This window comes from Liolophura sinensis, chromosome 11, assembly GCF_032854445.1.
Source record: "Liolophura sinensis isolate JHLJ2023 chromosome 11, CUHK_Ljap_v2, whole genome shotgun sequence".
NCBI lineage: Eukaryota > Metazoa > Mollusca > Polyplacophora > Chitonida > Chitonidae > Liolophura > Liolophura sinensis.
The window spans coordinates 29,963,400-29,986,581 of record NC_088305.1 but is presented as its reverse complement, the minus strand read 5'-3'; the positions used below and the strand labels follow the sequence as shown (position 1 = coordinate 29,986,581).

The 23,182-nt window shown below is 38.0% G+C and overlaps 1 protein-coding gene across 1 annotated transcript in view; it reads right to left on the bottom strand.

Annotated features, from left to right (window-relative positions):
• Positions 1 to 2,633: 2,633 nt before the first annotated feature.
• LOC135478304 (sorting nexin-13-like) overlaps positions 2,634 to 23,182 on the bottom strand; it is a 30,077-nt gene continuing 9,528 nt past the window's right edge. Inside the window, exons 12-27 of the mRNA XM_064758579.1 lie at positions 23,041 to 23,140; positions 22,582 to 22,637; positions 21,865 to 22,002; positions 20,886 to 20,990; positions 19,376 to 19,523; positions 16,896 to 16,930; positions 12,139 to 12,286; positions 11,231 to 11,382; positions 9,793 to 9,897; positions 8,216 to 8,326; positions 7,642 to 7,755; positions 6,884 to 6,946; positions 6,247 to 6,392; positions 5,774 to 5,842; positions 4,803 to 4,915; positions 2,634 to 4,201 (exon numbers count right to left, since the gene is read on the bottom strand). Coding sequence (XP_064614649.1) covers positions 3,933 to 4,201; positions 4,803 to 4,915; positions 5,774 to 5,842; positions 6,247 to 6,392; positions 6,884 to 6,946; positions 7,642 to 7,755; positions 8,216 to 8,326; positions 9,793 to 9,897; positions 11,231 to 11,382; positions 12,139 to 12,286; positions 16,896 to 16,930; positions 19,376 to 19,523; positions 20,886 to 20,990; positions 21,865 to 22,002; positions 22,582 to 22,637; positions 23,041 to 23,140 — 1,872 coding nt within the window. The 3' untranslated portion in view covers positions 2,634 to 3,932. The remainder of the gene's footprint in view (positions 4,202 to 4,802; positions 4,916 to 5,773; positions 5,843 to 6,246; positions 6,393 to 6,883; positions 6,947 to 7,641; positions 7,756 to 8,215; positions 8,327 to 9,792; positions 9,898 to 11,230; positions 11,383 to 12,138; positions 12,287 to 16,895; positions 16,931 to 19,375; positions 19,524 to 20,885; positions 20,991 to 21,864; positions 22,003 to 22,581; positions 22,638 to 23,040; positions 23,141 to 23,182) is intronic.

Genomic DNA, 23,182 nt, shown 5'->3' with positions numbered 1-23,182 from the left:
AGCTGTGAAAGCGAGAGAATCTTAAAACCTGGCGAGTGGTACCTGGCATAAGATGGAGTATTACCCCTGGCTCTCTGATTTCCTCTAACTACAAACGAGACTCTTGATTACATGGTAGTTCAGAAACTACCTAAAATTTCATCAAAAAAAGTGCATTTTAGAGGCACGTAAACTAAATTTGGTGCTTGTGCTGCTGACGCTAACATTGTTCCAGTAAGACATTACCCTACCTTCCAAACAAATGCGTTGACATCTTAGTAAGATCAAGAGAACTGGGTAAAACTTTAGGGCATTTACACTAACTGTAAAACTATGGCAGCATTTATCCACCCAGAAAAAAATGACCACAATGAAATTAACTGAAAAATATGGCATTAAACAATAAACTGAACCGTATGTTTGTATTCTGTTCAAGATTCGCTTCACCTTACCAGAAACATTGGCACTGCCAACCTAATGGCAGAGTGGAACACTTGGGACATCAGCCTTTTTACTTTTTACATGTCTGGAATAATCCTACGGACCAGAAATATTTCAAATCAGACAAAAATAATTGTTACGAGTCTAAATGGGTAAAAAGGTAGTAAATAAAATATGTGACTTTGTCGAAGAATAAAAGTCTCAAGATCAACTGTCAGCAATTCTGTAAAATCAAAATAACTCAAAAATAACCTAGATTGAACTCATTTTATTTTTTGCAACTGAAGCAGTCTGCATTATCAGAATCCTGATACAATATAATACATACCTTTAATAAATCTTACAACAATTAACCTGGATAATGCAATTGGTTCAGTAAACCTCTTGAATTATGACAGGACAAAGGCAATTTGACACCATTTATAAACCTTCGGCTGAAGTCAAACTGCAAATGGAAATGACTAAATGCCAGTAATGTTACTAATGTCAGTAGTACAAGTATTCGCTGTACAGGTGTGTCAGTCATGTTAGGCGAAATCCCCCTTCAGAGTGAGACTGGCAGGTTATTGGATGGACTTGTGTTCACGTGTCAGTCCTATCATTTTGAATTAATATCACATGGAGAAGCGGGACTTTACATTACATGAACCACATCCCACTGTCCACCTGAACAGAGTATTGCCACCTAACAGCACCTACGAAGACAGTTTTTTATTTGACACTTATGTTTATCTCTACCTGCACTGCTACAATGTTTGTAAGTAGGCAAATTTATTTATTTATTTGATTGGTGTTTTAAGCTGTGCTCAAGAACATTTCACTTACACAAGCCTGCATCATGGTGGGAGGAAACCGGGCAGAGCCTGGGGGAAATCCACGACCATCCGCAAGTTGCTTGCAGACCTTCCCACTTTTCGCCTGAGAGGAAGCCAGTATGAGCTGGACATAAATTCACAGCTACCGCATTGGTGAGAGACTTCTAGGTCATTATGCTGCACTAGCATGCTAACCAACTGAGCCATGGAGGCCCCAAGTAGGCATAAAGTCATGGCATTGTGATACATGTGGACTTAGTACACAGCATCTTTTCTCTTGTCATGCTCAACCAGGATTTATCTATAGTACCCACTGTCTATGAAGGTTTTACTTTCTATTGTGCCTCTTGCTGATTTTGTTACATTGTTGCTTGAAAACAACAGTATTTGTTAGCCAATGATTGACTGGATCAAAACAACCATGTCAAGACTCTATCTCATCTTCACCACCAAATAATGTTATCTAACCCTCCTCAGTGATAAAACAACATTTTCCTTTGTAACACAAAATAGTAAATTCAAACATAACAATGTTTACATGTGACAAAAAAAACAATGATTACATGTGACAAGCAAAACAATGTTTACATGTAACAAGCAAAACAATGTTAACATGTAACAAGCAAAACAATGTTTACATGTGACAAACAAAACAATGATAACCTGTGACAAGCAAAACAATGTTTACATGTAACAAGATAAAAAAAAGTTTACCTGTAAGCAAAACAATGTTCACAACACTACATGTCAATTTCTTACATGTATATTGAGCACATATTACTCTAACCATGCACAAATATTTCCAGCTGTATTCTCTTCAGATTGTTACATTCCTCCATCCAAACTAGATGTACCAGTAATCCAATCACTGCACACCAAATATGACACCTACAACATTCTATATGAAGCCAAACTAAGCAGCATAAGTTGGTGGTGGAGGAAACTGAAGTGCTGGTGGTAAACCACCAACCTTTGACAAGGTACTGACAAGCTTACACATGTGATCTATGGATATGCACTCCATTTTGGTGGAAGGCACGTGCTCCTCAACTTCCGCAAATGACCACACCAGTACTGTCATCCACTTATTGTCACAGAGGCCACACAGCCTGTGGGAATGAGGATATTTTATAAACTCCCTATCAATGGCTGGGTTTAAGCCCACATCCCATGTTTCCTAGCTATCTATTGAAAGACAACTGCTTTTAACTGACAGACCCTGGTTGCTTGGTGTATTACTCAATATACATGTGATGATATTGTTGGCATCTAAAAATCTATGTATGTATTGAGGTGAAGTTTAGCATTTATACTTCTTATACAGGCAAGTTCTTGTGCACTATCAAATCGGGTATTCTTATCTACATGTACTGCATGTTTCATGATACCTTACATTATCGTCTTAGGGACCGCATCTGAAGTCCTTGGGGGGTCACTTTGGCAATGCACCAGCTCATTCCTTTGATAGATCACAAAGCAATAAAAAGATGTGAACTGTATGTGAGCTGTTCTCATTTCAGGGTAAGTACATGCTGGTCATCATTGTCACCGTGGTGATGTTGATAATGTACGGTAGAACTGAATTACACAGTTGTTGAAAGCTATTTGTCTTCCACCAATAATGGTGTGCATATCTGTATGTCAAATAATGCATAAGTATATCAAAGCTCTGTAGTTTACCAGTTTCATTCACCCATAAAACTGACCAGTCCACCATTGTATAATTGAACAATTCTGGAGTTTGTAATTTAACAACAATCAAATATATAATGTCATTGATCATAGATCTCAGAATGTCCCGAGTTTCCCACAAGCACCTATATTGTCAGCCAAAAATTCCCATATTTCTCCTACATTTCTCTGAAAAACCTCCTATATTTTATCCCATATACTTGCTGAGAGGCACTCTCAGTGCTGCATACAGATATACAAATCAAACAGGTAGAAGACAGCCTGTCTTCATTATGAATGCTAGGCTGCATCAATGGCTACATGGTTAGTGTTAATAACTCTGAGAATTTCCTTGTCCAAGGACAGGTTTGAACCCACACCTATAAGGGTCGTATTGATTGAAAGGCAAGATGATTTAAGAGTTACCAGTAACCTTTCTAATTGCATTTTTAATACATTCCAGTGACAATATTACTTGTCAAGTCATGTCACTAGGGGAGAACTCTTTTGTTGTTTTGTTGTCCTACAGTATCCTGTGACTTGTCTAAAATGTTGAGCAACTTTTGATGACATCATTTTACTGATCACCCTGTCTCACCATGTCCTAAAGGCACAATTTCCACCCGGAACTGATTAAGTTCACAAACAATCAGCTCCTAAATTTTCTCCTACATTCGTTTACCCCAAATAAATCCATAGACGTCCATATTTTAGTATATGTAATTAAAATTGCCTCACATTTCTGACAAGTCACATTGAACAGTTTGGTAACTCTGTTTTTTTAACTTAGGTGATAAAGGAGTTCGAAACTCACGTCTTGTATAACGGTAAGTGCTCCATATGGAAGCCTTTAAATTTCACTCCTTGTGCCGTTTAATATACATGATGAACACACTAAATTACTACATACTACAAATCATTTACAGCATTTAGACAACCACCTACCAAATATACAGTCCCTTGTATAATTTGTACAGTCAATATTTCACTTTCTTCGATAGCACTTCATTTTTTACTGTTCAATTTTCACCGTTTCATTTTACGCACAGTCTGTTCAGCCACAGACTCCACATCAGGGCTGGCCTTAGGGACGGCCCCAGAGATCACTCGAGGGGACCTGGAATGTAACTGGCGGAAGATATCCTTGAACTTGTTATCGGGAAACATGGTTTCCAGCATTCCTTCCAGCAGAACATACACAAGGCGCTTGTTCAACGCTTTGTGCTGGAACATGTTGAAAACGCGCATCACGCCGCGACGCACCGTGTCATTCCCCATCATAGTTTTCATCTCATCTGTTAGGTGGGAAAAAAAGGCGAAAGATTAGTATCACATTTATTTACTGTTTTATATGACCGTCATTTACACACCACACTTTTTCACCTATGTGACGAGACCTGATTTATGGATGGAGTATGTATGAATGTATACTTTGTGTTTAACATCATACTTAACAATTTTTCACATGACGATGAGGAGCCATTAGGTGTTTGTACATATACTGTGTCTTCTGGTGGCACGGCAAGTCCATGCTGCCAAAGTGCTGCTGCCACAGAAATGTCATGCCAAAGAAAAGCAGACATGACACCCAACCCAGTCACATTATACTGACACCAGGCCAACAGGTCCTGTACCATGCTCCAACCTCTCGGTTAGCAATGATCAATAAAGCAATGATCACAAGCCTGCTGTCATAACTTTGAGACTTCATACCCTTCCATACAGGACACTGGTAACAACAACCAGCTGACCAATCATGTGGAGATTCTCATCAATGTCACTACGATTGGCTGGTGGTTGGTTCAAGGTTCAAGGTTCAACAATGAGGGCTTGTAGATGCAACGCAGAGGGATGTTGCGACAAGACAATCTGCTCTGTTACCTACTGACCCCTTACCTGGCATGCTACCAAACATCTTGGCCTTACAGACAACTCGCGTCCTCATTTTGGTGTTGTTGTCTCTCGGAGGGCGCGGCTCTGCCAGAACACCACATGGCCAAAATGATTCCCTGAAAAAAGCAGAATGTAATAAATGGACTACAGACAATGTTGAAATGGGCCAGAGGCAATGCTGAAATGGGCCAGAGGCAATGCTGAAATGGGCCAGAGGCAATACTGAAATGGGCCAGAGGCAATGCTGAAATGGGCCAGAGGCAATGCTGAAATGGGCCAGAGGCAATACTGAAATGGGCCAGAGGCAACGCTGAAATGGGCCAGAGGCAATGCTGAAATGGGCCAGAGGCAATGCTGAAATGGGCCAGAGGCAATGCTGGAATGGACCAGAGGCAACACTGACATGGGTCAGGGATAAGGGTCAGGGTCAAGAAATGGACTATGGGCAACAGTGAAATGGTGAAATGGGCCTGAGGCAATGCTGAAATGGGCTAGAGGCAACAATGAAATGGGCTGGAGCAACACTAAAATAACTACACTGGCCCATAACTAAATTATATATCTGATGTGGGACGAACACTATGATATCATAGGCTTCTATCCACAAGTCACAGAAATCTTCATGTAATAATCCAAAAGTCACAGAAATCATCACATAATAATCACATACTGAGAGTCATGAACACTTCATATCACAAAATATATTACACTTTTGAAAGATCTGTTTACGTTATATAACTGTTGCTTTCCCAAAATATATTAGTCAGTTCGAGACTGTGTAACAGAACCATCCAAATGCTGTTTCACCAAAGTATCACTGCGTGGACACCAGGCGCTCGATATAATCAGAGTATACAAACACTGCACTAACCAGACCAGGGTCTGGGCATGTTGAGAGCCAAGCAAAGTGGTGCTACTCTTAGGCTCACCACCTGACTTTAATGACAAAATGGTGACTTCTAATGATTGCTCACCTGAAATTCTTCACGTATTCTGCGATCTGCTCAGCAGACGTCAACCATTCTACATTGTCCACGATTTTCCTGAAAAAATTTAAAGCAGAAAATTGTTTTCAGAAAAAGTTTGGCAAGCTTTGTGGTGCCAGGTACGTCAGCTCTTTGAAGGACACTGCCAAAAACCCAAATTTGCGCTTGTCTTAATTTCATGCAGTTCCCAATTTTGCACACCTATACATGCACAGAAAAAATTTCAATTTTCAAATTCTTCAAAAATACTTCATGTAAAACTATGTGTTAAATTTGACAATGTCCATGTTGAATTAAAAGCAACTATGATCAGATAACTGGGAACCACAGCTCATGAAAGCCAAGCAAGCTGAATTATGGTTGGTCAACATGAGCAAGGGCAACTTTGATTGGACATCATTTGCAAGCTGAATTATGAGTGGTTAAAAGGTGTAAGCAGAGCTATATCAGCCCCCACTGACCTGTTAATGGTGTCCCCAAAGGTGGCCTTGATGAGGTTGCGCAGGATGGCCACGATGCGTCTCCTTAGCCATTGGTTCTTACTCCTGAGGTCAAACACCTCATCCATCAATAGCAACATGATCCTCATTGGAATGTTGTCAGCAGCCTAAGAGGACAGTAAAAAAAAAAACAAAGTAATCATTTGATCATCATTTAATGCCATACTGAAGAACTTTTCACTAATACGATTTCACGGGTGGAGGAAACAGGAAGCTCCTCATGTTAAACCAGTGACCGTTGGCCAGTTACTTTTCGTGACCAAACCTGATAAGTCACGGCATGTACCCAGCAAACTGACAAAATATGAACGATGAATTAGCCATCACACCACGATTAACAGTCAAGAATTACAAATGCACTGACAACAGTTCATGCCATGTCCTGATCATTGCTATACAACAAAGATGTAAATATGGTGATGCTTTTTTGTGTTTGACTTTCTCTGAAATTTTAAAAAATTCATGACCTTTTATTATAACTGATGGCTGAAACATTAATTCAGGACTATTCGGGTTTTTCCATGACTGTAGCAACAATGTATAAAATAGACCTATGACCTGAGAATGGTTATCATTCCTGAAGTCAAGGTCAACTCACCTCTGTATCCAGAGCAGCCCCAACCTTCCCTCGCTCCACAATTTTCCCTAGCTGGGAAGAGCCCTGAAATCAGTCAATCCAGCTTCATGACTTCAAAAATTTTTAGCACAATATTTAAGGAAGAAATGTTTCAAAAGCTAAGACTTTCTCACATGCATGTTCCATGACAACAACGGAGCTTTTTAAAACTAAAGATAGCTTTAGCACGTTGTCGAGTGAGCATCATTATATTCAATCAAACACCCTTTCTCATCTTAAACTGGAGTTGATAAGCTCTTTTACACATGCCATTCTGTTGTTGATGTCAGTAGAACTTAAGAAAGAATTATGATTAAAATTTTAAATTAGAGACACGTTCTTTCATATTAAGATGTTCTGTAAAGAGTGCTTTTTTAATTGTTTGGAGTTAAATCACGGTATTTATTACTAATAGCCTGTAATGTATGTAATACAGGAATCATGTGATACTAAATGTGAACTTTCAGCCACGTTCTCGGTGAAAAAATTACATACAGTCACAGCCTCAAAATCTTGCCTTATTCAGTCCCTCATGACAATGTGTAAATCAGTGTGGTGTCAGCTTGGTGATCTTAGGATAAACCATTTAAGAGATATCATGCTACCAACAAAATGGACGAATGGCAGAACAGACAAAAAAAAAAGTGCCCCCAAATACCACAATACCCCTGGGCCAAAATTGGCCAAGGGATGAAAAGTGTTGAACTCGTGTCAATCTTAAGTAATCATTTTCAGCTCACATTTTTCATCTTGAACACGCTGCCCACACCGTCAGCTACGGTGTCAGGCATGTGTTTGACTGCTGATCCCATGTGCTTCACCGAGCTCCTCAGGGGGTTAAGTATGGTGTCCATCTGGGAAGAAATAAAATACCATTTCATAATTATTTAAATTTCAAATCTTCATGGGACAAAGACTGAGGTAAACTTTAAAGAAAGTGGTCTTTGTACAAACTACTGATTTCCATTACAGTGATCAAAATTACATGAAACTATCAGAGAGTATTGATTGATTTTCATGTTGGCATCTTCCCACGGCTTAAGTCTGTAAGAAGTATTTACATGTATGCATCAATGCTTGAGTTTCATGTTGTACTTCACAATTTTACAGTCATATGACGAGGAGTCATTACTGGTAGGTTTGTGTACCTATAATACTTCAAGTCAACGCCGCCAAAGTTCTGCCGCTACTGAAGTGCCATGCCTAGCTGTTTCCTTGCTGTAAGCACCATGACAGGCAGCTACAAAGTACTATTTTTAATGAAGTCAGTAATTAACCAGGCTATGAATTCTACCACACATGTTAGAGTTATACCTTTCTTGCAAGCTCTGTTTTATGTTTTTCCCAGATTTTAGGTGACAGGAATAAGACCATGAGCTCAAATAGGCCTAGGTAATTCTGCAGAACATCTGCGTTCATCAGTGTCTGCAATACAAAAAGAAAAGATACAAAACTGACCCAATCATGGACATCACCTTTTGTTTACTTCTGTATCTGTTTGTCTTTTACACTGTACCCCTCAATCTATTAGTTATTCATTTATCTATTACATTGTTTTGTAACACCATGCTCCAGAATTTTTAATATTTTAACTTTTAAAATGCAATTTTTAATGTCTTAAATTTTAAGATAGCAGTCAGTTTACAGTCTGAGGAATTCAAAGGAATGGCAAGTTAACTTTCCCACATTTGATGTACCGGTACAGAAATGCACATTTTATTGGTGAGAGACAAAGTGGTTTTCAATGAACAGAAGCCTATGCCAACAACCACAGAAGAGTTATCTCCCATGTATTGTCACCACACAAACAGTGAATCACAACTATGGTAAATGTAAAAAACTCCTTATGTAAAGCCACAGCCTACCATGTTTGCAAAGGTCTTTATTCATGCTTATTCTGAAGGCATTATTCTCTGTAGACTCATAAAACTATACTTTCTGTGAAGCCCTGACATTGTCCAACCCAACCAATATAGATTTGTCTTCCAAATGAAATTTAAAAAATGTGCATAAATTGCACTGAAAGTTACTCCTTTACATGCAATTAGGGTATTCAGTGAAAACTAGATTCAGACAGAACAATAATTCTTTAGCTACGCAGAAATCAAAAGTCCTTCACATAAATATGCTGGACACTGACAAACCCTGGTGGAGCACTGACAAACCATGGTGGGGCACTGACAAATCATGGTGGGGCACTGACAAATCATGGTGGGGCAACTGTTGTTCCACTTTACTAAAATTAATTCTGGCTCGTACCTGTATATATTCCGACACAAAAATTTACCAGGTATTTCACGAAATCCTTAGGCTCTCACAAGATTTTCACGGAACTCAAACAGGACTTAACTTCTTGATGCAGGTCTATACATGTAAAGCTGTATAAACTACATTATACATTCAAAAAAGAAATAGGCCTAATAATAAAAATACATTACAGTTTAACTACATGTATCAACTGTTTATGGCAAAGAAAAATCATATTAGTGCAAAAGTATGCTAGTTAAATCTGCAATATTTCTTGCCAATAAACCCAACATTTCCACCATGAGTATAGCTGGGTGTCTGAGCTACAGACAAAAACAGTTGTTGTTGTTGAAAAATTCATATTCTTGATCAGGTAAAGAAGAAACACCAGCACATAGTTGTAATTTGCAGATGACAACTGGTGCTTCTTACATAGAGGATCTCCAATGAGTTATTCAGTGGTATCAAATTTAATAACCCTACTCAAGTTGGAGATTACTTTTGTGCTATAAATATAAATCGAAAGAATACAATACCGCGCCTTGACAGAATCTTAACAGTCCTGACAAATGTGGGCATGAGATTTTCATCCCACCTCCTTTATTTGATATCACAGATGCCCCTACTGGTGACATGACACCAACCTTCAAGTATACATCCAAAGCCTTCCTCCTTTTCTCTAAGAACTCAGTGTTCATGTTTTTAAAAGCTGTCTTCCCTGGCAGGATCAGACCTGGTATAGCATCAAACTGAATGACAAGAGAAGAAATTTACTTATTTTTTAGCATTTTACACATTTTATCTATTATGTTGTCTGCTATGTAATACATGAAAATCACATAAATGTTACTAAACTATCTAGGTCTCATTTGTAATTCAAATTATACCATTAAATACAAACCATAAATCAATACAATCTTGACACTGGAAGCTCTGCTGTGAGAATTTTAGCCATATTTTATAAGCCAGATTTAAAAATTTTGTCTTCTAAAGAAGATAAAAATGTTGGACTTATGAAACATGCCTCAGCACACAAACACACCTCAACTTTTCTGTGATACACATGTGAACATTGTGGCTGAAGTGTCTCTACATAAACACACCTCACCTTTTCTGTGATACACATGTGAACATCGTGACTGAAGTGTCTCTACACAAACACACCTCACCTTTTCTGTTATACACATGTGAACATTGTGGCTGAAGTGTCTCTACACAAACACACCTCACCTTTTCTGTGATACACATGTGAACATCGTGGCTGAAGTGTCTCTACACAAACACACCTCACCTTTTCTGTTATACACATGTGAACATCGTGGCTGAAGTGTCTCTACACAAACACACCTCACCTTTTCTGTTATACACATGTGAACATCATAGCTGAAGTGTCTCTACACAAACACACCTCACCTTTTCTGTGATACACATGTGAACATCGTGGCTGAAGTGTCTCTACACAAACACACCTCACCTTTTCTGTGATACACATGTGAACATCATGGCTGAAATGTCTCTACACAAACACACCTCACCTTTTCTGTTATACACATGTGAACATCATGGCTGAAATGTCTCTACACAAACACACCTCACCTTTTCTGTGATACACATGTGAACATCATGGCTGAAATGTCTCTACACAAACACACCTCACCTTTTCTGTTATACACATGTGAACATCATGGCTGAAATGTCTCTACACAAACACACCTCACCTTTTCTGTGATACACATGTGAACATCGTGGCTGAAGTGTCTCTACACAAACACACCTCACCTTTTCTGTGATACACATGTGAACATCGTGGCTGAAGTGTCTCTACACAAACACACCACACCTTTTCTGTTATACACATGTGAACATCGTGGCTGAAGTGTCTCTACACAAACACACCTCATCTTTTCTGTTATACACATGTGAACATCGTGGCTGAAGTGTCTCTACACAAACACACCTCACCTTTTCTGTGATACACATGTGAACATCGTGGCTAAAGTTTCTGTACAAACATGCCTCACCTTTTCTGTTATACACATGTGAACATCATAGCTGAAGTGTCTCTACACAAACACACCTCACCTTTTCTGTTATACACATGTGAAGATCATGGAAGTCACTATAGCGCCTGTACACATCCCACACATCTTCTTCACCATCTACTGACTTCCTGTTCACGGTGATTGCGTAGACAGCATAAGATTTACCTCCCTTGTCCGGATCCTTTAAAATACCTATATTGCAAATAAACAAATACTGTAAATGACCCCAAATTTTGCCCCGAAAAGTGTATTTTTAGAAGCAAAGAACTGCATTTAGCACTAGTTTTGGTGATAAACGCTCAGAATCAAGAAAAATGGGCAAGTTAGTCCTGGACTAAATGTATGGTCATTGTGTCTCCTTGTAATAAAAAGGTTCCTAAGACAACTTGCTATACAGGACTACATAACCTTGTGGGCCTGCTTGATTTGCGACCAACTAGCTAACTGGTGCACGCCGCTTCTCACTTTGCCATGGCGAGATCGCCTGATTTACCGGAAGTGATGTAAAACTTGAGCGGGCGACGCGCACCAAATGCTCCGATTTGGCAGGACCAGCCAGCACTGGCACAGAATTGTGGACACATGACTCGCTGGGGCCTTATAATACTGCAGAGTCACAATTATAATAATTTATAATTTATAAATTATAATAAATAAATTATAATTCCCCGTTAGACAATGATGTCATGGTGTTTATCTTTTGACTTCAACACTGAAGCAGTATAAAGCACTAAAGTTTGAGCTTTTTCGTTGTTACCGTCATCTGTATCGCTGATGGTTTCACTGATTTGTAACATCGCAGCACTCAGTACAAGATTTAACACCAAGGCTGACATCATCATCAGGTTGTTTGTTTCATCACAGGTGATACGTGACAAATCACTTACAAGCAGACCCTCAGTCCTCAGTTTTAGAGCACAGATCACTTTTTCCGGCCATTTCACTTACCTGTCTGAGAGATATGCGCCGTCAATGAGAGAATGTCGCTGCCGAGACAAGTTGTGTCCCCGGAAGAGTTACTGCCGATACTGCGTGTATCTTCGTCCTTCTGAAGAGAATTATAGTGATTATAAATTAATGGGTGACTGATTTTGGTGCAGAATGATTTTTAAGTAAATCATATAAACCTTGGTAAACTTTGAAACTGACTGAACTTCTTTATTCATATTTCATTGATGATCAAAGCCACTCTCAAGGATTTTTCATTTACATAGTAGCAGTCAGATTTAATCATAGGGGGAACCAGCGTTCCCAGAGTGGAGGCCAGCGTACGGGCAAGTATAATAGACAGTGGGCTAAATACCAACTTCAGAAACTTTTATCAATGTTACTTATATTTTCACGGGTTTTATTTACCTACTGTCCTTTAGTTCACTGTTTCTTAACATTGTTTTCATTCATACAAGATTTATAAACCGGGTAGTAACCAGGGGAAACCACTGCCCTTCTCAAGGTTCCTGACAACTGAACCTGACAAAGGGCTGCAGACAAACCAGCCAGAGCTGGATTTGAACCTTAGACCTCATTGGTCTGGGGTTAGCCAGCTAGGGATCTTTCAGCAGAAGCTATTGTCCGCAAGGTCAGTGAAGGCACCCTTATGGTTACTATTGCAATTTATGTCTTAAAATCAAGGATAAAATATGCAAAAGCCGGTAATATATCTTAAGGCATACAAAATGGTTGTAAGTTCAGTTCTAATAAAGCAAAGCCAATGTTTAACCTGCAGGTGTGTTTATCACAAGGATAATCTGGGTTAGGTGTACTAACTAACAACTACAATAAATATTTTGTTCGAAATCTCGTAATTATCAAACCTTTTTGGGCAATGACCTTTTATTAAATGTTGAACTGATAAATTAAATGAGGTCAATAAAACTTAGGATTTTTAATTTAATAATGGTTCTAAGCAGATTCTACACAAATGCATAGACAAACAGCCAATAATCATGGGTGTAAAATGTAAGAAAAAGATTAGGTTGTCCCTCAAAGCATTCATTGACTAAGTTGACTGTAACTACATGCACAATAGTGAAACATATTACAAACATACATGTACATATATGTAACCACGGTAGTTACAATAACTTAATACCCACCACCAGGAGAATTTGGAGATTGAACTCTTTTATCACTGAAGGTAAAAAAAAAAGTCCTACTGTATCATGTGACCTGACAAAAATGTTGGGCAACTATTACTGATCACATCAGACACAAGTATTGGAACAAAGTTTCACAAAAGCTTATTTAGAGTAGACAAATGATGAAGAAAACTGACGACACGAAACATCTAAATTCATGTCAACAAATGTTGCCCAACATTTTGCCCAACATTTTGCACACATGCAATGATACAGTAGGACCCTTTTTATCTTTAACAACAAAAAAAGTTTGAACTCGAAACTTGCCTACTGCTTTGTAGAACAACTAGAGCTGGAAGCATGCAAGTAATACACAAGTACTACAATGAGTCTTAGCAATGGAAGCATCACAGACAGAGATCGCTAACTATAAACTTTGGGCAACTTAATAAAGGTGATATTCCAGTGCTAAAGCGTTATTTATAGAGAAGAATTAAACGACAAAGCCTGACATCATTCTCACAAACATTTAGCACATTTTGGGGGATTGAAGGAAATCAACATTTTTCTGTCATTCCAATATTCGGGGTGTGTTAGGTCACGTAGGAATACATCACCTGTTGTCAATCTTACCTCCCCCTCAAACAACATTTTATTCTCAAATGCCTGTAATCTCATTCCTTGTCTGGTTTTCGACACCATGTCAGCTCGACATTGGGAATATGCCAGATTTGCACGATATATATTTACACCAAAGCTTTTGCTTGCTGAGGACACTTGAGGACACAGCCATTGAAAGATTTTATTTTTCTTGAACCATGATTCTAGCATTGTTTCATAAACTTTTCAGTCTACTTTCTTCAGAACTGGTAAAGCTCTTCCAGAAAAGGATCCCGTTCTACAGAGCCAATTTAGTCTCTCTATGATCTTACATGAATGTCAGGGTTTAAACTAAAATCATACAAAGGTGCTGATACCAGCTACATACGACATTTCCTTTTATAATACAGTGTAGCCTTTGCTACAGCACGCAATCAGTTAAACGCGAATCAAATCTTGTCCCTCAAAAATCTGTGGCATAATTTCATGTGAGAAGGCTTAGATTTCAAATGACAACAGCTAAAACTGCAAGAGAACAAGAAATATATGTAAATAGTTTGACATCAATCGTTTCATTTCCTACAGTTGATTTGTGACCCATGTATTATTAGACAGTTAGTTTTAATATCTTGAATAATATGCAAGTATAAGCAAAAAGAATAAGAGTTTTCCATGAATAATGGAAGAGGTTATAATTGGTAACAATTCCTTGCTGGAGAGTTTGATTCCAAATGCACGCATATGTGCGGCAGGATGGTCTTAACCCTAACATGCTGCCTTATTGTAATGTTATGTCAAGGACACCAAGCATGACATCACAGAATGTATCAAATCCACTTGCTTCTTTCATTTGTTGAAGATCACATTCAAACACAAACTTTTCAACCTTTTGTTACCTGTGCACAGTCAAAACTGCATAGTCTGCGTCATACAAAAACATTTTGAAAAAGCATGCACTACTCTTTTCATAGGAGTTAAAAATTATAGTGATATCATATTTTCCTATAAGAGTCATTATACCCGAGGAAAAACTTTCCTTTTTTTTGTAAGATATCCAGTGCTAAAATGGCTTTTTAATAGGATCCTGTTTGTATCAAGGCCCCATACGCACTGCATGTATTTCTAATCTAGCTATTAGGAAAATGCAAGAACTAAAACTATGAGTATTAATTTACATGTAGGCTCACCCACACATACATCTATTTTCTGAGCAAATATTAAGTGCCCAGAAAACATATTCCTGTAGACACAGGTACTCATTTGCTCCAGCTACAAAGTTTCATATTCATTCATTTATTTATTTATTTATTTGATAGGTGTTTCATGCCATACCCAAAAATAATTCACTTTTACAACGGCAGTCAACATTATGGTGGGAGGAAACCGGACAGAAACCCAGGGGAAAACCCACGACCATCAGCAGGTTCTTTTAGCCTTTCCACTTATACTTGCTTTATGTTCAGTACATTATAACTACAGTAAATCTTCAACCTTTTCAACCCCTAAAACACCTTTTTCAGTGGAATTTATGCATAAAATTACTATGAAAATGACGTTAAAAATGATTTCTTTGTGTCAGTAAAGATACAAACACCATAAAAAAAAATGTGCGTATCATTGCTCTACACACCATAGTTGTCAGAATGTTTCAAAAAATATTGCTTGTCGTGGTGGGTGAAAAGGTTGAAGAATTAGAATAACTACACAAAAAAAATAAAAAATTACATTGATGACTAGTAAAAACAAAAGTCAGCATGCAACTAACATGCAGTGAATTCTGTAAATGCTGAAGAATTAACTATTTTGGAACATTTATGGCAGGGTTCCCACTTGCAAATCATTTCTTTCCATTAAAAAAAATTTCCTTTTGACAGATGCTTTGATCAACGCATTTTTTAAACAAAGCTTAGTGGTTCATCATCCGTGAAGAATTTTTTCCACAATTTCCGTTTTAAAGGAAATTTTGATAAATACATTTCGCAATGACTATATGACTAGGAACTCAAGCGAATTTTTGTTATTATATCACTGATATTCCAGACCTGCAACCAAAACTCTAAAATTATTGGCAGGAACTGGGATTTGACCATGTTATCCAGCTATTTCCAGGCTTTTCTTCCATGTTTTCCAGGCATGTGGGAATCCTGTATAAGCTAATCCCAAGATAGCCTTAGAATGCAGGATCGCTTAGCACTCAGATTACTGGCATGAGAAGAGACATGCATCATTATGCAGGCGAGGAAAAATCAAGGGGAAACAACTGTAACACAGACCGTGCGGTGTCTGAACTCAAGAGAATAAACAGAAGCTGTACTTGCCTTGCTTGAGAAATCTAAGCCAAAGAACAAAGGGAGTACATCACAGATCAGCAGACAGAAATCAATGCAAGCATGTCATTAACTTAAAAAAAAATGCAAGCTTGACATTAAATAATAAAAATGCAAGCTCTTCAATAAATAAAAAAATGCAAGCTTATCATCAAATAACAAAGTATACAAGCTCTTCAATAAATAAAAATGCAGCTTGTCATTGCCTAACAAAGAATTTGAGCTTGTCATTAAGTAACAAAAAATGCAAGCTTGTCATTAACAAAAATGCAAGCGTGTCATTAAAACAAAGAACAAAACAGCAAGCCTCTCACTACATAACACCAAATATGGCTCATTCGCCAAAAAAATAAGGAGAATGCAAGATTGTTATTAAATGACAAACAAATACCCATTTGTCCTTCAATGACAAGAAAATGCAAGATTCTGCTTAACCGACAAAAGATTATAAGAAATCTCTCCGATTTGGCAAAAAGTGCTAAAAAGATAAATCATGTTTGCAGACAGCTGCGAAGTCAAAAAGCTTTGGCAAAGTCATGGCCTCTGAAAGACAGAAAGCTGTTGAGAAAAAGGTTAAAAGCAATATTATGTTTTCTTCCATCAACTTGCCACAGACACAAAACTGAAAGAGAAAAATACCATTAAAATTTCCACTTCAGACCACTCTCTTCTGAGATGTCTTTTTATTCCTGCTACTTACTTTCTTTTTAGTGGCCAAAACCTGCAGATCTGTAACTGAAAACATCAGGAAAATGCAATGTATCAGTAGAATATTTTCTGGTATTTATTCTAATTTTCACCAAATGCTGAATTTGAACTCGTCTTTAAAAGAATAACGTACAGGAAAATGTCTCACAAAGGAATATTCTGACAAGTTTCACTTTCACCGGCACATTTTGGTTTAGTACAAGAAGAGACTGCAGTGTAGCTACATCACTGTTCCCACTAAATAAACAAAGAACTGTTGCCAAGAATGAATGAATGAATGAATGAATGATTATGGCTTAACGCCACATAAACAAATATTTCACCCATATCGTGGCCACTGTAGCCAAGACACATTTGCAGACAATATGTAAAGCCTTTCTGCTAAGATGTCTTCTGATCCAGTGTGTAAGGAACACTTAAAGCCTTTCTGCTAAGATGTCTTCTGATCCAGTGTGTAAGGAACACTTAAAGCCTTTCTGCTAAGATGTCTTCTGATCCAGTGTGTAAGGAACACATAAAGCCTTTCTGCTAAGATGTCTTCTGATCCAGTGTGTAAGGAACACTTAAAGCCTTTCTGCTAAGATGTCTTCTGATCCAGTGTGTAAGGAACACTTAAAGCCTTTCTGCTAAGATGTCTTCTGATCCAGTGTGTAAGGAACGCTTAAAGCCTTTCTGCTAAGATGTCTTCTGATCCAGTGTGTAAGGAACACTTAAAGCCTTTCTGCTAAGATGTCTTCTGATCCAGTGTGTAAGGAACACTTAAAGCCTTTCTGCTAAGATGTCTTCTGATCCAGGGTGTAAGGAACACTTAAAGCCTTTCTGCTAAGATGTCTTCTGATCCAGTGTGTAAGGAACACTTAAACAGTTCACTGTTCATGAACCAACCAAGAGACAGGTCCTTAGTGTCTTGTGACTTACTAGTGCGCTTGTAGCAGGCTTTTAGCAGGCTTTTAGCAGGCTTCTAGCATTCCACTACCATTTGATTTGTATTCATCTCATACGTTGATCAATTGAGCAATCTGTCAAGAGTTTCAAAACTATGTGCACATCACTGACACATCAATGGTTTCCAGAGGCTCTCTTTTCACTTAGCCTGACCTGTATCAGTCCACCAGCCTCACGATCACACAGCAATCTTCATAGGTTTAACACAAACTTCAACAGTCTGATATATCACTGTTTCACACTCTTTAAATCCAACATCCAAATGCTGATCTAAAAATGCTCATATTCAACAACTTCATGTACTTTAATGTACTTTTAATAGATTGCCTTTCAGTGAGTATTTGTTCATACATACCACTCAGGAGTTAAGATTAAATTTGTCCCTGGCTGAAGTCTTTTTTTAACAAAAAAAAAAATGTAAACAAGCATTCTGAGAGTCCTGCAAAAACCAATACATTCCCTACCCCTTTGAGTCATCAGAACAATAGCTTCAGGTACAAAATCGGTCAGAATTGTGTTGAAAAATGCACAAAACAGATCAGCACTTGAACTTGATTTGCAACTTGTTAAAGTGATGCCACGCAATAAGACGGTATCAATTCACCAAAACCAACCATTTAAATAAGTTGGAAAATGTGTGAAAGACCAAAACATGACCACAAATATTACCATAATTTTGTTTACACTGGCTAAAATGGCATAAATTTGATCTTTATCTTGTCATATTGAAGCTATGCAAAGGTCTTAATCCATTGAACCATTTTCATAAATAGGACTGGAAAACCTTTAATGTCCAGAAGTAGGAAAAAACCATAAATTTGTTGCCATTAGCTAAAACGGCCCAGGCCTTGAACATGATCTGTAACCTTTTTTCATGCTGAAGCCATGTAACATGTTTCAATTCATTACGATCCATGCTGAAAAAAAGTCTGAAAAACTGTTCTGTGACATATTAATGAACTGACAGATGAGGTGTAACGCTACAGACCCCTTAGGTATCAGCAGCTGACAGACGAGGTGTAACCCTACAGACCCCTTAGGTATTAATAGCTGATAGACGACATGTAATCCTACAGACCCCTTAGTTATCAATAGCTGACAGATGAAGTGTAACCCTACAGACCCCTTAGTTATCAAGAGCAGGCAGATGAGGTGTAACCCTACAGACCCCTTAGGTATCAATAGCTGACAGACGAGGTGTAACCCTACAGACCCCTTAGTTATCAACAGCTGGCAGACGAAGTGTAACCCTACAGAACCCTTAGTTATTAACGGCTCTCAGGCGAAGTGTAACCCTACAGACCCCTTAGTTATCCAAAGCTGACAGACGAGGTGTAACCCTACAGACCCCTTAGGGATCAATAGCTGACAGACGAGGTGTAATCCTACAGACCCCTTAGTTATCAATAGCTGACAGATGAAGTGTAACCCTACAGACCCCTTAGTTATCAATAGCTGACAGACGAGGTGTAACCCTACAGACCCCTTAGTTATCAACAACTGACCAATCAAATGCTGTAGACTTACCATCACTGAGGCTGACGTCATCTCTATCCTCTTCCTCGTCCCTATTCCCGTCTGTGGGAAGAAGGTTGAGGTCGTACAGAAGCTTGATGTACTGACTGCTCTGCAGGAAGGCTTCATAATACTTCTCTCCATGTAAAATCTGGTACACCTAAAACATCAAATTGCAAAGCTACCGCTTCTGGTACACTTACAACATCAAATTGCAAAGCTATCTCTTCTGGTACACCTAAAACATCAAATTGCAAAGCTACCTCTTCTGGTACACTTACAACATCAAACTGCAAAGCTATCTCTTCTGGTACACCTACAACATCAAACTGCAAGGCTACCTCTTCTGGTACACCTACAACATCAAATTGCAAAGCTACCTCTTCTGGTACACTTACAACATCAAACTGCAAAGCTATCTCTTCTGGTACACCTACAACATCAAATTGCAAAGCTATCTCTTCTGGTACACCTACAACATCAAATTGCAATGTTGTCTCTTCTGGTTCACCTACAACAGGAAACGGCAAAGCTACCTGTTCTGGTACACCTACAACATCAAATTGCAAAGCTATCTCTTCTGGTACACTTACAACATCAAATTGCAAAGCTATCTCTTCTGGTACACCTACAACATCAAATTGCAATGCTGTCTCTTTTGGTTCACCTACAACAGGAAACGGCAAAGCTATCTCTTCTGGTACACCTACAACATCAAATTGCAAAGCTATCTCTTCTGGTACACCTACAACATCAAATTGCAAGACTATCTCTTCTGGTACACCTACAACATCAAATTGCAAAGCTATCTCTTCTGATACACCTACAACATCAAACTGCAAGGCTATCTCTTCTGGTACACTTACAACATCAAATTGCAAAGCTATCTCTTCTGGTACACCTACAACATCAAACTGCAAGGCTATCTCTTCTGGTACACCTACAACATCAAACTGCAAGGCTATCTCTTCTGGTACACCTACAACATCAAATTGCAAAGCTATCTCTTCTGATACACCTACAACATCAAACTGCAAGGCTATCTCTTCTGGTACACTTACAACATCAAATTGCAAAGCTATCTCTTCTGGTACACCTACAACATCAAAAGCCATTCCTTCATTCTTTCATAACAATAGGTCAAAGGATATATCAAATATATGGTTTTAGTTTCTTAAGATGCAGTTAAGAATGTGTCCTAATATATAAAAAAAAATGCTCAGAATTGTTTCTTAGCAGTAAAAATGCATCAAAAACTACACTTTCCCCAAGGTCCTAGGGGTCAGTTCGAAAATTAAATGGCCAGCAGTTGTGACTTTTAATAAGTTTTAATAAGTTTTCATCTCTTTCAAATTGTAGCTGTACCTGAATCATTTTAATTTTTACTGGGTATTGATAGTTTTTTCTCCACGGTGTTTTGTTCAGCCATAATCAGTCAGTAATTACAAGGCCAAGACAAAAGCCAAAACCGGTTGTATCATCCAGGCCCCAGATGTTCAGTTCAAACATATCATCTACTTACCCTAGACTGGACCTCATCAAATACATCTTCTGACAACATCTTGTTTTTGATTTGTTGATGAGTTCTTCTAACTGCCGGATCATCCACTCGGATTCTTTCTGTTGCCTTCATGGGAAAAAGAGAGAGAGAGCGATGTCTGTCAACCAAAAACTGTGATGAAACATTTATGAAGCACATACAGTGTACATCTGTACAATATGTACTGTGTAGTATTAGTTGTCCCCTTGTTGGGAACACCTGCGATTCAGGATTATAATGTCAAACCCAGGGTTAAAATCCTCACATACATTGATATCTGTATGTTGGTATTTGGACTTGTCTAATCAGCCGAGGCCTCCGTGGCTCAGTCGGTTAGCGCGCTAGCGCAGCGTAATGACTTAGGAGCCTCTCACCAATGCAGTCGCTGTGAGTTCAAGTCCAGCTCATGCTGGCTTCCTCTCCGGCCGTAAGTGGGGAAGGTCTGCCAGCAACCTGCGGATGGTCGTGGGTTTCCCCCGGGCTCTGCCCGGTTTTCACGCCGCCGTCGTATAAGTGAAATATTCTTGAGTATGGCGTAAAACACCAATCAAATAAATAAATCAAAGTCTAATCAGCCAATAACTATCAAGAATCACGGGGAATTTAGTGACAAATTTCTGTATTAATTTATTTCTTTGATTGGTGTATTATTGCAGCATTTAAACATTTTTCACTTATATAAAAGCAGTCAGGTTTATGGGTGGAGGAAAGAAAAATGCAAAGGGAAAACCATTTTGGGGAAATTCTTAACACAATTTTGCAATCCGTAAATGATCTAAAATCATTTAAGATCTGAAAAGGAATATTTTTTGGACATTTTTTGGCCTCTAAAATGGTTGTTTGTTTCCTTCAATCTTTGCCAAGTTTCTTGTCACCATACTTCTGGCTGCCATTGTAAAAACAGAGAGATATTCTTGAATCTGGCATGAAACACCAGCCAAATAAATAAATAAATAAATACCTTGTCAGAAAGGTACTGGTCATATATAATGGACGCCAAACGTCTCAGAGACTCCAAGTCTGGCTTTAGTGCCTGAGCGTCTTTCTTCTTCTCCTCCTGAGCTATCACTATCTGCTGCTCGGCTGCTGTTCTGTAACCCTGGAAACATGTAAGATAATAAATAACATGTAACATGTAAATGACCTAAACTTCATCAAGGCAAATAAAATGTCAAGTATTACTTTTGATGAATATCACTCTGCATTCCAAACAAACCTCAGAAATCTTTCAATAAGACAATTTCAGCACCAAATGTAATGTTTTATGATCTTAGATTGTTGTGTATCTTTTCTATCAACTGGATTAAAAAAAAAAGGATTTAAAAAATTTTGAATGTGAACCATGGGTTATTTTTTTCAATTTTACACGTCCATGATTCTTACGGAAATGAATTTGGTATAACTGTCTGTTTTAACATTTTTATGATACACATACTTCTGACATGCAACTGATTCAGCCAATAATAGTACTAGATTTTCAGTATATATATACATTTACCTGGAAAGATTTTATGCTAAACTTTACTTACCTAAGTAAGTTATATGCAAGTGATATTGGCTGTTGATGCTCCGAGGATGACGTAAGTAAAAAAAAGTCTAGGGATTCTGTCATATTTGTAGCTAAACCAAATGGACTGTGAAATTAATCTTCAACGTTACTTTATTTAGTAAGCCTTACCTCAACATTTAAATAAAAGAATAAATACTGCTGTCCACCCCTGCTGCTTAAAAATTCTGCAAATAAAGGTCAAACGTAACTGACAAAAATGAAAGAGATAAGAAATTACAAACAAGGATCCAAATTTTAAAAAAAAAAAGTACATTGTATTAACAATTACTGTAAACAAACTTTAGTTAAAGCTACACCACTGAGTTTAAAGAATTTGAAAAAAAATATAAAAAACTTTCACTTAATTTTTTTTGTTGTTTTTTTTTTTGTTTTTTGGAATGAAAACTTTCCCATAATTACATGTACCTGGATCTTGCTCAGTTACTTTTGAGAAAATGAGCTAGAAAATATAAGTAAATGTACATCAATTTGAATCTGTGAATGCTGGTGGAAAAGTTCTGGAACTTCTGGAACCAATTCTGGAAGACAGCCTTCAAAATTCCATCAGATTGCCTCGGTAACTCTTACCAATAAAATACTGTAAGGCTATGTTGTTGTTGATGACATCATCAAGAGACATGATAAAGAGGTGGGATCCTGCTGACATGACTCGGCAAAACTCAGGATCCTGTAATTCAGACAAAAGGTGCTTTATTTACAGTTCACAATT